Source organism: Spermophilus citellus, assembly GCF_964194105.1.
Source record: "Spermophilus citellus genome assembly, chromosome: 2".
NCBI classification, from domain to species: domain Eukaryota; kingdom Metazoa; phylum Chordata; class Mammalia; order Rodentia; family Sciuridae; genus Spermophilus; species Spermophilus citellus.
The window spans coordinates 52,149,275-52,164,159 of NC_138183.1; the positions used below are offsets into that span (position 1 = coordinate 52,149,275).

General features: G+C 37.9%; 1 protein-coding gene across 2 annotated transcripts in view; it reads left to right on the top strand.

Moving 5' to 3' along the window:
- Nucleotides 1-1,284: 1,284 nt before the first annotated feature.
- The window catches only part of SLC24A2 (solute carrier family 24 member 2), a 221,415-nt gene continuing 207,814 nt past the window's right edge, over nt 1,285-14,885 (top strand). For both annotated transcript variants that reach the window (XM_081263418.1, XM_081263419.1), the window contains exons 1-2: nt 1,285-1,551; nt 3,517-4,599. In XM_081263418.1, coding sequence (XP_081119544.1) covers nt 3,619-4,599 — 981 coding nt within the window. In that variant the 5' untranslated portion in view covers nt 1,285-1,551; nt 3,517-3,618. The remainder of the gene's footprint in view (nt 1,552-3,516; nt 4,600-14,885) is intronic.

Consider the following 14,885-nt stretch of genomic DNA (forward strand, 5'->3'; position numbering starts at 1 on the left):
ATTAACAGTTATCAATCTGTTGAGTTGTTTTTGGAAAAATTATGAACTTATAATATTTGATGTGTTTGAAACTATTGTAATTATCTTTGATGCTTGAATTGGCCCTTCTTTGATCAATGGGAGCCTATTTGGATGGTTTCTTTTTGATACATTGCTAATAGTAGTTGATAGCTCTGGTGCTTTCCATAAATATTTGACGTCTTTCAGTAAAATAATGACGTCTGAGATTTGTTTCAAGGTGTTGGCACAGGGATAGGTATAAAATACAGTCTACCACGAGTTGATAATTTTGCAAGATTACCATGACCCCATAAAGGTTCATTATATTTTCTAATATTTGAATAAGTTCGAAATTTTCCAAACTAAAGATACAAAAGTTTGGCCTCTGACTTCTAGGATTTTGAAATCCTAGAAGTTTTGAATTCCTATTGAAATTTTGAAATCCTATTGAATGCTTAATCTCAAGTTCTAAGTTTCTAAGGCTTCCCTTGATTTAGCAAGCCCACAGGTCTGAGGATAGTGGTAGTGAGTTTGGGGATTTTAACTGATATCACCTCAGCCTGAGCTGACCCCCCTAAAGAAACCTACTTTGATGTGAGTAGAAGGACGGAGGGCAAAGACAGTGGGCACAGTGCACAGACGCCTAAAAATCTTCAGGCAGTGAGCATTACTTCTCAGGCCTGGGTAAAAGGGATTTCCCTCAGTAGCAGGTGTGTATCATGCTCTACCACTCTTTGGCCCAAATTCCTGCCTCTAATCCCCAACAAGACTGACTCAAGGGGATCTTGCTGTCCAGACAGGGCAGGAAAGAGCACTAGGCTGGGAGTCCAGAGGCAAAATCTGAACCCTCTCAGTGACTCAAAATGTCACCATGTCTTGCCTCTTAGTCTCATCACGCACGTAATAAAGACCTTTCAGTGTCCCAACTATCCAAACCTAAGCCTCCAGCAACCTGGACCCAAATACCCTGCACTACAGCCTCTGTGCTTTTTTAATGGGCATCTTTCCCACCATTACATATTACATCGCCTCCTAAAGACAGACCCGACTCGTATCATATTTTTGCAGATAATTGGAGAGGAGGTGCCCAGCATAGATGACCCCAAAGTTGACAGCACTTTCAGGCTTTGGGAATCAGGCGCGCGTCACCGACCAAATGATCTCTCCTCTCTGCCCTTGCTTGCCTGCTAATCCTGACCCCCGTCCCCACTGCGGAGAAATCTCCTAAGAGACGGCTGCGGGCGTCGCCTCTGCGCCCAGGAGGCGTGGAGCAGGGACTCGGGAGGGAGCTGAGCGCGCTGCGGCCCGGCTCCAGCCGCACAGCCGAGAGGGAGGGGCCGCAGGGGGCCGGCAGTGCCAGACGCCTAGCGCCCGGCTCGCCGCTGCTCAGTCACATCGCGAGGCCAGCCCCGGCTGCCAAGAGCGGCTACCAGAGCGAGCTGGAGCCCGGGCCTCGGAGAGGCTAGGTGGAGGACCAGAAGAGGCGGCGGACCGGTGAGGCGGGCCGCGCGCTCTGCCCCCGGCTTGTGCGAGTGCTCCAAACCGATCCCGGTAAGTGCGGGCGGCAGCGCCCTGCCAGCCTCCAGCCGCGGTGGTGGTCCCCGGATCCCCATTGCGCTCATCCCGCTGCCTCGCCGCAGGCTCACAGGTGGCTCGGCAGTGGATGTGGGCGCCCCAGGCCCGGCTAGGAGTTAGCCAACTCTCTCCGCTCTGGGGCGTGGTTTCCGAGCCCCCTGCTTTTCCCATCCTCTGGTTCCAGTTGGGGACACCTGGCAGGGCCTGCCTTGGGGGAAAATGCGCAAAGGGACGCTCCTGCTTCCCAGCCACCCACAAACAATCCAGAGAGATGCGGGTCAGGAGCCACTTCAAAATGCATCTCCGGGTTTGCAGGTGGAGCGTCTGCCCTTTAGTTTTATTTTCCTATTAACCCACCAGGGAAAGTTTGGGACCACGCAAGGCAAAGTTGAGGCACGGCTGGGGGCTCACTTCGCCTGTGGATAGATCCCAGCGAGCTGAGCGGTGGGTTTGCAGGGAAAGCCTAGATAGGCTAGAGCTGATCGTGCGCCCCTGGAGTTGAGTCAGTCTCTGCCGGTAGCCCGGGCTGGGTATTGTGACAATCCCTGAAGCGCTGTGAGTCGCTTAATCGTTGGTGCTAAGCATCCACAACCGCAGCTAGCCTGGAATCTGACGGGTTCGGGTTATCTCAGGAGGAGCAGCAAGTCAATCTGGATTGACTTGTACTTTTGCTCTGCTTTAAAAATCTGAGCTCCAGCTAATCCCAGTGTTTATGTGGCGTGTGTTTAATTATCTTATTTTACACCTGAGATGATCTCAGGGAATACCTCTAAAATTAAATCGTTGATGAGGGGTGGGGTACTGCTTTTTAAAATAAAGAGGAACCTTCAGTATATCAGTGATTGTGTCCAGGTATTTTACCCATCTCTTTAGTGGAATAGAGAATACAAACTCTTGAGTCGGATATCTAATCTATTACAGGGTCGGTGTTGGAATTATTTGTGGCAGATTTTTTTGGATGGAGGTATTGCTGCAACTTGCATGTTGTTTATGAAACACACATTTGGTCTCTCAAAATAGCCTACTTGTTATTTCACTGCTTTGGGATTTGTTTGATTAAGCTATTTTAAATACCACTAAAGGTTGCTTTAAAAAAAAAAAAGAAAGCTTTATCTGTAAACCATATCTAGATGTTTTAAGAAAACAGCTTGTTCATGTCACCAAAACATTGCTTAAAATCTTAAAGGGCTACTTTTCTGTACCTGATACAGAAGAGACTTTTCGTGAAAAACAAGATCCTGTGATCATTATGTATTCACGAAAAGAGTATTACCTTCTCCCAAACACAACCCTCTCCAGATGATAGATTAAATCAGGAAATGTACCTATAAGAGGGAATTATGTAATTGGACTAGAAGAAAACACAGTGAATAAATGTCAGTTGACAAGAACCTAGATAGTTCTGAAAGAAGTCTGATCTTTTTACTATTAGATGTTGTTACATGATTTAAGGTGAATAAATTAATTTCCATGTATAAAATGTTTATACTTCTGTCTCCATTTTATACTTATGTCTCCTAACATCAGATTTACCAAAATGTATATTTAGGTTCATGCTTACAAAAACCCAAATAAGTGCCTACTATGTGACACTTTCTATTCTAAGTGCTATGTATTTTTTAACTCTTCCTAAAGCAATCCTGTGGGGCTGGGGATGTAGCTCAGTGTTAGAGCACTGGCCTAGCATATAGGAGGTCCTGGCTTTCCTCCTAAGCATCACAAAATAAATAAATAAATAAATAAATAAATAAATAAATAAATAAATAAATCATTACGAGTATTGAGACTATAATTACAATGAGGAAACTAAGGCACAGAGGAATTAGTAATTTATCCATGATCATATACTGCCAGACAGGGTTTTATCAGATCTGCAAAGTTCTTTTTTTTTTAAGACAAGGTTTTATAATATACTTATCTTTTTTTTTTTTTTAATTTAAGCATAAATGATGAAAACTTCTTGTGAAACCTAAGACTCCCTGATTGTGGAAGTGCCCCACAAGTACCATTAACTATAAAAGTAAAGAAAAGTATGACAAACATATGGGAGAGTTTAAAGTTTTGAAGACCACCACATCCACCAGAAGACCCAGGATGGATCTGCACCAAAGCACCACTGTCACCCTCCTTGAGAAATGGTGTTCCAACCAATCACCATCTGGCTACAGGAGACATTATAACGTCAGGAAAAAACTGAAGTTAATTCGAATTGTAGGCCTCCTCATGGGCCTGGTGGCCATTAGCACTGTCCCATTTTCAATCAGTGCCTTTTCTGAGACAGACACACAGAGCACAGGGGAAGCCAGTGTTGTCAGTGGCCCGAGGGTAGCACACAGTTACCCTCAAAGAACTCTCTTAGATTTAAATGACAAGATTCAGGATTACACTCCACAGCCACCTCTTTCTCAGGAAGGCACATCTGAGAACAGCACAGACCATGCCCAAGGAGACTACCCGAGAGACATCTTCTCCCTTGAGGATCGGAGAAAAGGCGCTATCATCCTCCACGTCATAGGAATGATCTACATGTTCATAGCCTTAGCCATTGTCTGTGATGAGTTCTTTGTTCCTTCTTTGACGGTCATCACCGAGAAGCTGGGCATCTCTGATGATGTGGCTGGAGCCACCTTTATGGCTGCAGGCGGTTCAGCCCCAGAACTTTTCACTTCTCTCATAGGGGTGTTCATTGCTCACAGCAATGTTGGCATAGGCACAATTGTAGGTTCAGCAGTGTTCAATATCCTCTTCGTTATTGGCATGTGTGCTCTGTTTTCTAGAGAAATCCTAAACCTGACATGGTGGCCGCTCTTTCGGGATGTGTCGTTCTACATCGTTGACTTGATCATGCTGATTATATTTTTTCTGGATAATTTTATCATGTGGTGGGAAAGCTTGCTCCTCTTGACAGCTTATTTTGGCTATGTGGTTTTCATGAAATTCAACGTCCAAGTGGAAACATGGGTGAAGCAAATGATAAATCGCAATAAAGTCGTCAAGGTGACAGCACCAGAGGCCCAAGCAAAGGTTGGTAATGGGATTTATTTAATGCTTTTCTTGACCATAATTATGTCTTTGAGATCTGCAACTTTTTTAATGTGATGGTGTTTGTGGTTGCAGTGGATCGCAGATTGCATTCTGCATTTTTGTGATATCCAGACTACCAGTGGCGTAAGAAAAAATAACTTGGCATTCTTCTAAATGTCTACCAAGTTCCTAAGCTACTTGCTTCATAGCAAAAACACTTGAACATATAGGTTACGTAAGCACCCCATAGCCAGCTCAGCGTTTACTTGTCTTCTATTTTTAGGAAACTAAGCTTAATGATTTTGTGAGCGATTTAATTTTCATAGGAAAGTGTATACGTTCCTAACAAATTGTAGGGCTCTTGATTTTTAAATGGACAGGTGATATTTATCAAGAAGCATCTCTTTGAAAATGTTTAGGGCAGAAAGTTTGCTTCATCAAAATTGTACCTTCAAATCAGCAGTCTGGGACCCAGCAAGTATAGTCACTAGAGGGGTCATGGCTGTTTTTTTTTTTTTCTTTTTAAATTTTATTTTATTTTGTAGTGCTGGGGTTGAACCCAGGGTCTGCACGTGCTAGGCAAGCACTCTCCCATTGAGCCCATCCCCAAACCCATTATTTTTCTTGATCCATAGATAATATTTCAGATCACTTGATTGGGATCTGATCAGCATTCACCATCCAGAGAGCAAATAGACAGCCCTGCCACCTGTGTCTGTACTGCAATGACCCTTTTTTGTATACCACAAGAAATGTGACTCAACATATTTTTACAGAATTTGAGGAAGTTTTAATGATGATAGTGCCAATCCTACTGCTTAGTTGGAAAGCAGATTGGTAAAGTGCTTAAGAAATTGATTATCAAAAATGTAAAATTAAAAAAATAATGAATAAGCAAAGTCAATAAAATTTTATGTCGTGTCATAATGAAGCTTTGATTCATTTCCTAACAAAGAATGTCATCTCTGAACATAATTTTAAACAGAAAAACCCAGATACTTATACAGATTCTTTCTTACTAGCATCTGGGAAAATTCTCCTTTATGTATAAAACAGATACTTGAGTAAGGGGTAAGATATTTTTCCAAAAAGAAATTTTTAAAAATATATCATTATTTTAGCTAAATTTATATAATAGTCACTTTTAATGACCATCATTTTTGTAGCAGCTATGAAATGGAAGTAAAGTGCTGGAAAAAAAACAAACAAACAAGAATATGTAGGGAGAAACTATAGAAAGAAATAATATGGAAGTTATTTCTGTTTATTACATGCAAAGGAGAAATGTTTTTACTAACATTTTTTTTAACATCTCAAATATTTAGCAAAATATCTGGCAAACATCATTCAGATGTGACAACTGAGTACATACCCTTCAGGACATAAGATAGGGCTATCCCTGGAGCCTCTTTCCTCTCTCTATCTTGGTAACCAAGAGGAAGATCCCTCAAACCCTCTCCTAAAGCCCATTTAACTGGTTTGCATAAGTAGTCTGTTTTTTTCCAATCAGAGTACTGAACAGCTGTCAAAGAAAGGTATGTACTTTAGAGGCAAGGACATGATTTGGTGTCTTATAAATATCTTGGGCACATCAACAGTAGAAAGTCTTTTTGAGATCTCAATACTTGTTTTGTTTTATTACACTACAGTGGAATTTCATTAACTTATATTTGCAACATTTGTGAGGAAGAAATTTGCAGAGCAATCCAGTGGTGTATACAGGATTGCAGGATTTTATGTTTTGATTTTAGTAGAAGTGGGAGTGGGGAGCCAGTTTCATGCATTTGGGAAATAACTTTTTAAATGGAGGTTACAGGCTGTATTTAATCAATTCTATGGCATTCTTTAAAGTAGTCCTGGCAAGATCTTTAACTTTTCAATTAGGTTGCTGTAGAGTCATTTTTCTGATAATTTACTCAGCAATTCAGACTGACATTCCTTAGCAGTTATACACAATCCATAATTTTCCACTATGTTCAATACTGTTTGTTTTTTAATTTGGAAATTTTGGACATCCCTAATCAAAAAAGAAAGCATGTTATATTCATAACTATTTCTCCTATTTATGCTTCCTCACCACCACCAGATGTGTTCACTATATTATTTCCCTTTCAGCCCCAAGTACTTGTTGTATAGTGTATATGGTGGAGAGACCCTGGAGCTTCAACTCAGGGAGGAAAGATTTTAAGCCTAGCCATATAATAAGCCCAGAGGCCTTGGAGAAGTCATTTCAACTGTCTGAGCCTCAATCTCCTAATATGGAAAATGAGAGTAATAATACCTACTTTATATGTTTGGGGAAACTATTAAATGAAGAGACATTATTGTTAAGTGTTTAACAAAGTCCTTGGCAAATATGGATTGTTCAATAAATATAAGTTCCTTTCCTTTTATGTTCTGTTCTTAAATGAAAATGAATCGGAATCAATTACTTTAGATTTGAGATTATAAATCATTCCTTAAAGATTGAATTTACTGCAACAAATCACTGAGTTAAGCAGGCTGTCATACCCCTTAGAGACATAAAATATCTGTCATATTACAATATTCACATGCCCCAGTTCACATGTGGTGAATATATGCAGTTTAAGTATTATTGTAAACTCCCAAGAAATCTCCAAATGACTTTTTTTGGTCCTGAAAGTATTTTGTAGAATTTTACATGAAATAAGGAGGACATTGACTAGGGTTTAATAATATCTGTACTAATAGACTTGTTTTCAGGGTAGTTTTATAAATGACTAGGACCCTCTTCTTAAAATCCATTATAGCTAGCTGGGAATAAACTTGGCATCTTGCAGGATGTAAAGCAGTTGAATTTCAGGACAGCCAAGCACATTTTGCTGAGTGCCTGGCCTGACTGCTGGGATCCCGTTGATCTGCTACCGTGCAAGGCTGTCATTGGCCTAGAAAGCAGCTGTCCATGGTATTTAACCTTGTAGACTTGGCACTGTAATCTGACAGCAAGTCGGCCAGGTTCTAATAAAGGGAATGATCTAAATAAAGATGCTAAAGCTGGATAGTTGGAGAGTCACACTCCTTGGTAATTTAGGTGTACCTTTACTCAGTGTGTATGCTTAAAAAGTTGTAAACAGTTTTTGTGATTTAAATTGTTATTGATATTCTTGAGAAAATCAGAATTAAAACAACATAAATACTCCTTATATAAGTATTTAATGTATTAAATCATAAATAATGTTATAAATGCCCATGTGCAGCCCAAAGCTGGCTTAAGGTTCAAAATCTTATAAAACTCACCCCCCAAGCCTAATTAATTAGTAAAATTAATGTTCAAACTTCAAGGAAGGCAAGATTGTCCTTATGAAAAGAAAAAGGATATGCTTATTGATGAATGTGGAAACTAATTTCCTATCCTCAAAAGAAAGAGAATTTAGGCATTAAAATGCTTCACTGACTAGATGCCTATGAATATGATGTTTTTTTTTTACATAGAGATGCAGCATGGTGGTATTTTTCTTATTTTGTTTTCCCCTACTAACCCATCAGTTACTACATGTGTTTCAGAGGGTAAGTGAAGCATTTTAAGACCCAAAAGAGCCTAGGAGTTTTCAGGACATTAAATTCAAATTGCCTCTGGCTGTTTCCCTTACCGCTGAGGTTTCCTGTAGCAAGAGAGGACCTAAACTTGGTCAGTCCTTCAGGCGAGGGAGAAAAGCAGACAACACATCCTCCCTGTCAACTCTCCTCCCTCCCCTTTTCCTCTCCACTCCTTACCTTTCCCTTCTACCCTCTCACCCCCAATCCCTGACGTACTGAGGTGTGTGTGTGTGTGTGTGTGTGTGTACAAATTATTTCAAATTTAGCAAAGACTGGGATTGTTACATTAAGCTTCTCTCTGGCTGCTGGGAACACAAGTACCTTTACAGTGTGAATTTGGCAGGTTTTATTTTTTTCATTTTTTTAAAAATTTCAACCTTCTTTTTAGGTAAATCTCTGGTGAACAGAATATACCTGAACTCTGTTTGAAATGTCAGATTGTCAGTCTCACAATCATTTTCTTTTAACTAGATTGTTTAGTTTGCTGATTGTGATTATTGTTATATTTGGATTCTTTTCTATCACTCTATTTTTATGCTTTTAGTTTGTTCTTTCTGTTTATTTTTATAGTTTTCCTTGTCTTTTTTTGTTGCTTTTCCCCCCTAAATCTGTTTCTCTCTATAATAGTTTAGAATTTAGACACCATATTCTTTTTTAAAGTATTTACATTAAAAAATTTAATATTTATATTTAACTTAACACAGGACAAAATTAGTGTCTTTACATGTTAGCTAAGCAACCTGGTACTCTTAAAGTGTTTTAACCCAACCACCTCTTTCCTCTTATATAAGATTCAAAGTCCAGGATTTATGTTTTACCTTGATGTTTTGTGGTAGTTTTATTGAGGTATAGCTTTGAATTTTTTTTAAATCCACAAATTAGGCATTGACACTATGTTGTCAATATTTTTAGATTTCCCCACAGTTTTACCAATTTCCCTCCTCATTCCTTTTTTGTGTATCAGATTTTTTCCTAATTTTCCCCTCTATTCCTGATGCATATTCTTTATAAATTCCTTAATCAAGATTCTATTAATAGTAAATGTCCCTAGTTTTTATTTGCTTAGAAATGCATTTTGCTTTTGTTCTTGAAAGGTAGTTCTGATGGGTAAAAAATGATGTTCTCTTCCCATTTTGAAAAAAAACATTTCACTGTGTATCAATTCCATTTTTACTGTTGAAAAGATACTGTCGGGGTGAATTGTGATTCCTGGTAAGACTTTGTTTTCCTTGTTCAGCATTTTCCTTAAGCCATGTCAGGCATGTTTGCCTCATTTCTGTGTCCCCTACTTGTGACTCACTCGGCTTCCTGACTCTGAGGCTTAGTGTCTCTACCCTCTTGGTCTCACTGTATTACCTTCTTGAATTCCCATTAGGCATTCCTGGGACCATCCTGAATGCTTTTCATTCATTTTCACTGTTCAACCTTTTGCCATCTCTGATCTTCATTCTAGTCATTTCTTTCTGTCTTCCAATTTCCCATTTTCTCTTTAGCTTTGTCTAACCTGCTGAAGTTCATCTATTGATTTTCATCATCATATTTTTCATTTCTACAAATTCTTTGTGGCTCTTTTTCAAATTGGCCAAATTGATTTTCATTGTTTCTTACTCTCATTTTGCTCTTAATACCTACTTTCATTCCTCTAAACATAATAAATATATTTATTTTCTATTTCATGTTTGATAATTTCAGTATCAATACAGTTATGGGTCTAGTTTTTTGTTTTATTGAGTCTTGACTGTGTGAGGTTGCTTCCTTATATTTAGTGATTTATTTTAAAACTTGATGATTTAATCTGGGACAAATATTCGTTCCAACTTTACTTGTGGGAATTTATTGACAGGTTTTAAGTGCATTCCTTCAGAGGTATTGCTCTTCTGCTAAGGGCCTGGTATTATTACTAACTTGGAACCATTCTAATATAAATGTTTGACTTTTTTCCTACCCAGGTAGTAGGTGAATCAGATCTCAAACCCACACAAATAAGCCTGTGTCTAGAAATTCTTAAGGAAGAGTCACCCCTGCCAAAACCAAAATAGGCACATCCCACCAAAATAGGCAAATCCTACCTTTGCTAAGTAGATTTTCCTCCTTATCCACCCATCAAGAGTATGGCCCTCAAGATTCCCAGCTTCCAGGGGAAAGATATCTTTGAACTACCTCCCCTCATCAGATCTCATGCTGGTAGCTTCTAATAGCCTACTCTCTAGGTCACTGGGAAATAGCAGATACCTGGGAGTCAAAGCAATACAACAGATGCCTCTGGATTTATGCTTACAGGGTGTTCTGGAATTAGGGAATTAGATCCCTTATTCGTCACTAACATAATTGGGTATTTTAAAAGTATATTAAAACTATAACATCCAACATTTCAGGAAGTAATATATTGAAAAAGGCTTCTCTGAATGTTTAATGCATCATGTTGCCAAAAATATATGTTTCAGACCATTGATTTGTCAAAAGGTAATACATACAACAATGGCACTGACCTGAAAATTTGCTGCTATATGCTCAAAATGATTAACACAGTCTGACCATGGTAGTAACACTCCTCATCAACAAAAATCCTACCAACAGCAAAAATCTTAGTCAAATCAATTATGAGGCAAATCTAATAAGAAATTTTTTATATGGGGCCACTTTAAATTTTAGACTTGCCTTTTAAAAAACATTTTTTATCCAGATATTAGGGCAATGTATTCATTGCACAAGATTATAAAAACATCAAAACTTTAAAAAGAAAATCTTAAATAGCTTATAATCTCTACATTGCACCATCCAAAAATAACCGTGCACCATCCAAAGACAACTTTTGCATATATTCTTCCAGACTTCTCATATACACACATATACACATGTTTATATACATGTATCTATAACTATTTATTTCAATAAATTGAAGTAGTATTGGATATGCACAATTTTAAAGTTATATAGAATATTTACAATTTTAATACAGTTTTTAAAAATCTTAGCCTGTGATGAACATGTCATATGTCATTAAGAATTCTAGGGGCTGGGAATAGTCTTAAGTAGTAGCATGCTCGCTTGGTATGCTTGAGCTACTGGGTTTGATCTTCAGCACCACATAAAAATAAAATAAAGATATTGTGTCTACCTAAAGCTAAAAAATAAATATTTTAAAAAATGAAGGCTTTAAAAAATTCTAAAATATTAGCTGTTTAGAATTATAATACAGAGAGCCTTTTTTTGTGTTGTCATGTATTGTAATATTTTAGTGCCATAAGAAGTGCTACAATAAATTACCTTATACATGAATTTCTGATTTAGTAGAAGCAGAAATTCTAGACTAAAGTTTATGAGCTCTTTTAAGTTTCTGCCACTTTGCTACATACTTGGTAGTGTTGAATATTATAATTTTCAATGTTTTACAATTTGAAAGGTGAAATGTAGAATTTAAATTAGTTTCAATTTACATTTCTCTGATTAATTTGGGGGTTGAGCTTTGAAACATATGTTTATGACAAATTAAGTTTTTCTTTTATAGATTGCCTGTTTCCTATGTGTCTTTTGTGTCAATTTTAAAGTTCGCTGTGATGACTCATACAAAGATCTCTTACAAATCTCTACTGAGACTCACTAACTTTAGTTCTCATCCTTCCCCACATTTCCCACCTAAATAAAACAGTTTTTGTTTTTGTTTTAATTGGTGAATTATTCTGAAGAGAAGGCCTGTAACAAAGGAGTTGGCAGATGAGGTTCCCAGGAACTGGGATCTGCTCCCTTGCTATACGACCTTGGGAAATTTTCTACCTCCCAGGATGCCAATATGCTCATCTGGAAAAGGGAGCTTTGACCTACATGACCTAATAGATTAAGAAGATCTAATACATTTGAGATGACCTAATATACTGAGATTTCAGTTTGTCATTTCTATACTCAGAAGCTCTAATAGTTAATCTGTGAAATATCCCAACTGGGCCAAAATAGCAATCTAATGTGTTTACTCTAACAGAAGACCAGAGACTAGCCTTAACTTTTCTTTAATTGGTTTGCAGGTAATATTTTCACTAAAATGCTTTAATGGACTTTATCAAACTATCATTTTAGCTTAAGCATGCTGTGCGAGATAGCTCTTCCAGACAGATGGGAAAACAATATGCGTGGGGGAATGTCATTTAAAGTTTACTGCAGAATCCTAGACCTTCTCAGCATTTGTGGCTTCTGGCAGTGAAAACGCTCCTTGATGCTGCATGTGTGTCCCTAACCTGCTGGTGATTTTTGGACTCTGCTTATCTCCCATAAGTCAAGAGCAGAAAGGGATCTGAAAACCAGGCATAGCACCACACCAGGTACTTATTATGTCCACACTGTGAAAATAGATATTATTATCTCTACCTGCAGATCAGGAATCTGAGGATCAGGAAACCAATGATTACCCAAGGCCCAGATTTAGTGGTATTTAAACTGCACTTGAACTTGAGTCTGGCTGACTGCAAAATGCATGCTAGTTTCTTCTATATTAGTGCTTCTCATTGGGCAGTTCAGAGTAAAAACAAAGTAAGCCTTCAAATTAGATTCACTTTTTATATCAAGCTCTCTTTTAGTCAGTGGATTTCAAGTATTTTTGACCATGATCTACACTAAGAAATATATGTTACACTATTGGTAGAAGGGAGATATAATAGAGGAAGAGAATCCAGAAGGAGGGAGAAGGAAGGGCATGGGAAGTTCTGAGGAACAATATCTACCAAATTATGCTATGTTCATGTTTGAATATACCTCAATGAATCATATATACATATATACACATATATAATATGTACATATGTACACACATATACATGTATGTAATAAAGTATAATATATGTACATTATATATAAATATATATAACATATATTTTAATGTATAAAATTATAATGCACTAATTGAAATAATAATAATAATAATAGAAGGGAGATGAGTAGAGTAAGTGAATCAGGGGAGGAAAAGGGAAGGCACTGAGGAATGAGATTGAGTAAATCATGTTATATGCATTTGTGAATATGGTATAATGAATCTCATTATTATGAATAATTATAATGCACCAATTGAAAAAGAGAAAAATATTTTACATCTCAATCCAAAAGATATATGTGCATAGACCTCACTTACATATGTACATTTTTGATATACATGTAAAAGTAAAATCTAAGTGCAAGGCACTTATAGCTTTCTTACATTTTCCATTAATTAAAAATATTTTAACCTTCTAAAATAATTTTATGACCTTCCAATGGGTCATAATCCTAGTTTTTGAAAGTACATGTTAGGAAATTTCTTTTTTCTCATACTTCCTTTCAGCAGGACTACCCTTCCCAAGCTGTGCTAGAAGTATATTGCTCAAGGGTATCCATCTGATCCATGGGATGAGTAGGAGCAGAAATGCAGTGTGCTTTGGTATGGGTCTGTGGCTACCTAGAGGAAGAGCCACCTTTTCTTATTTAATTAAGGTGCCCTTTGGGCTGGTGCTGCGCTTGTTTCTTATCTTCAACTTCTTTTTATAGTTTAGAGTTTCAGAGCCATGAAACCCAAGGGACTTTTAAGTACATGTAATGGGGACTCTTTCAGTTATTTAGAACTGGATCTACATGTTATTGCAGCTTCCTCCCCAAGCACACAAACTATTTGTGTCCAGTTGGGTAACTCTGGCTCTCTGGCCAATGTAGATGCCTATGGAGTTCTGAGAGGCTGACATGCACCAAACTTTGTATTGCCATCTTGCTTTGAAATAGGCTGATTGCAGGGTAAGGAGAGTATAGATTGCAGCATGAGTTTGCTGAGCCTCAACATATCCGTGGTTCCCAGTGAGCTTGTCATCAGGTGGAAAATAAACATGGGTGAAGAGAAAGGTTATGAAATCACAGAGAAGCAGAACCTCAACAAGAAGGCTGAAGCTGCATTTCAATTAGATTGGTTTCCTTTTTATGAAGTGTTGGATTTGTAAACCAAATGATACAGACGTGGTTCTAATACTGGTAAAATTGGTGGTTTTGGAAAGGGTCTGGGCATGAGGCCATATTTAATACTGTGTTCACAGCTTTAAAGGATGCACTCAGAATTGTGCTTTGGTAGGGACTAAGCCTGGAGAAATGGAGTTTCTTTTATCCAACAAAATGGCTGCATATCGATGGACCAAGCATGTAAACCAGTTTATCTCTAAGGTCCCCAGACCTGATAACTCTGTACTTCTGATAACTCTGTATTTCTCTATGAATGGGAAAGAAACAAGTATAATCATGCCTCTGTATCCATGGAGAATCAGTTCCATTAACCCACAAGGGTACCAAAATCTAAGGATGCTCAAGTCCCCTATATAAAATGGTCTAGTATTGCATATAACCTATATATCTCCTCCTATATATTTTAAATTTTTTCTAGATTACCTGTATCTAACACAGCATATGCTGCATTGGTAGGATGTATTGTTTAGAAAATAATAACAAGGAAAAATACTGTATGAATATATGTATGTTCAATACAGACATAATTTCTTTTTTAATATTTTCACTCCACCATTGGTTGAATCCATGGGCACAAAGGGCCAACTGTATACTTGTGTGTAATGATGGATTGACAATTCATTACCTAGCCAAGCCCTGAATTTACCGATAGGAGTGTTTTTCCACTAAGAATTCTAATTAAAGAAAATAAGTTCATTTGGAAAGGTAATAAGGCTTCATTACCAATCTGTAGCACCTTCTTGGAAAAGGCCAAGTGAGCTAGT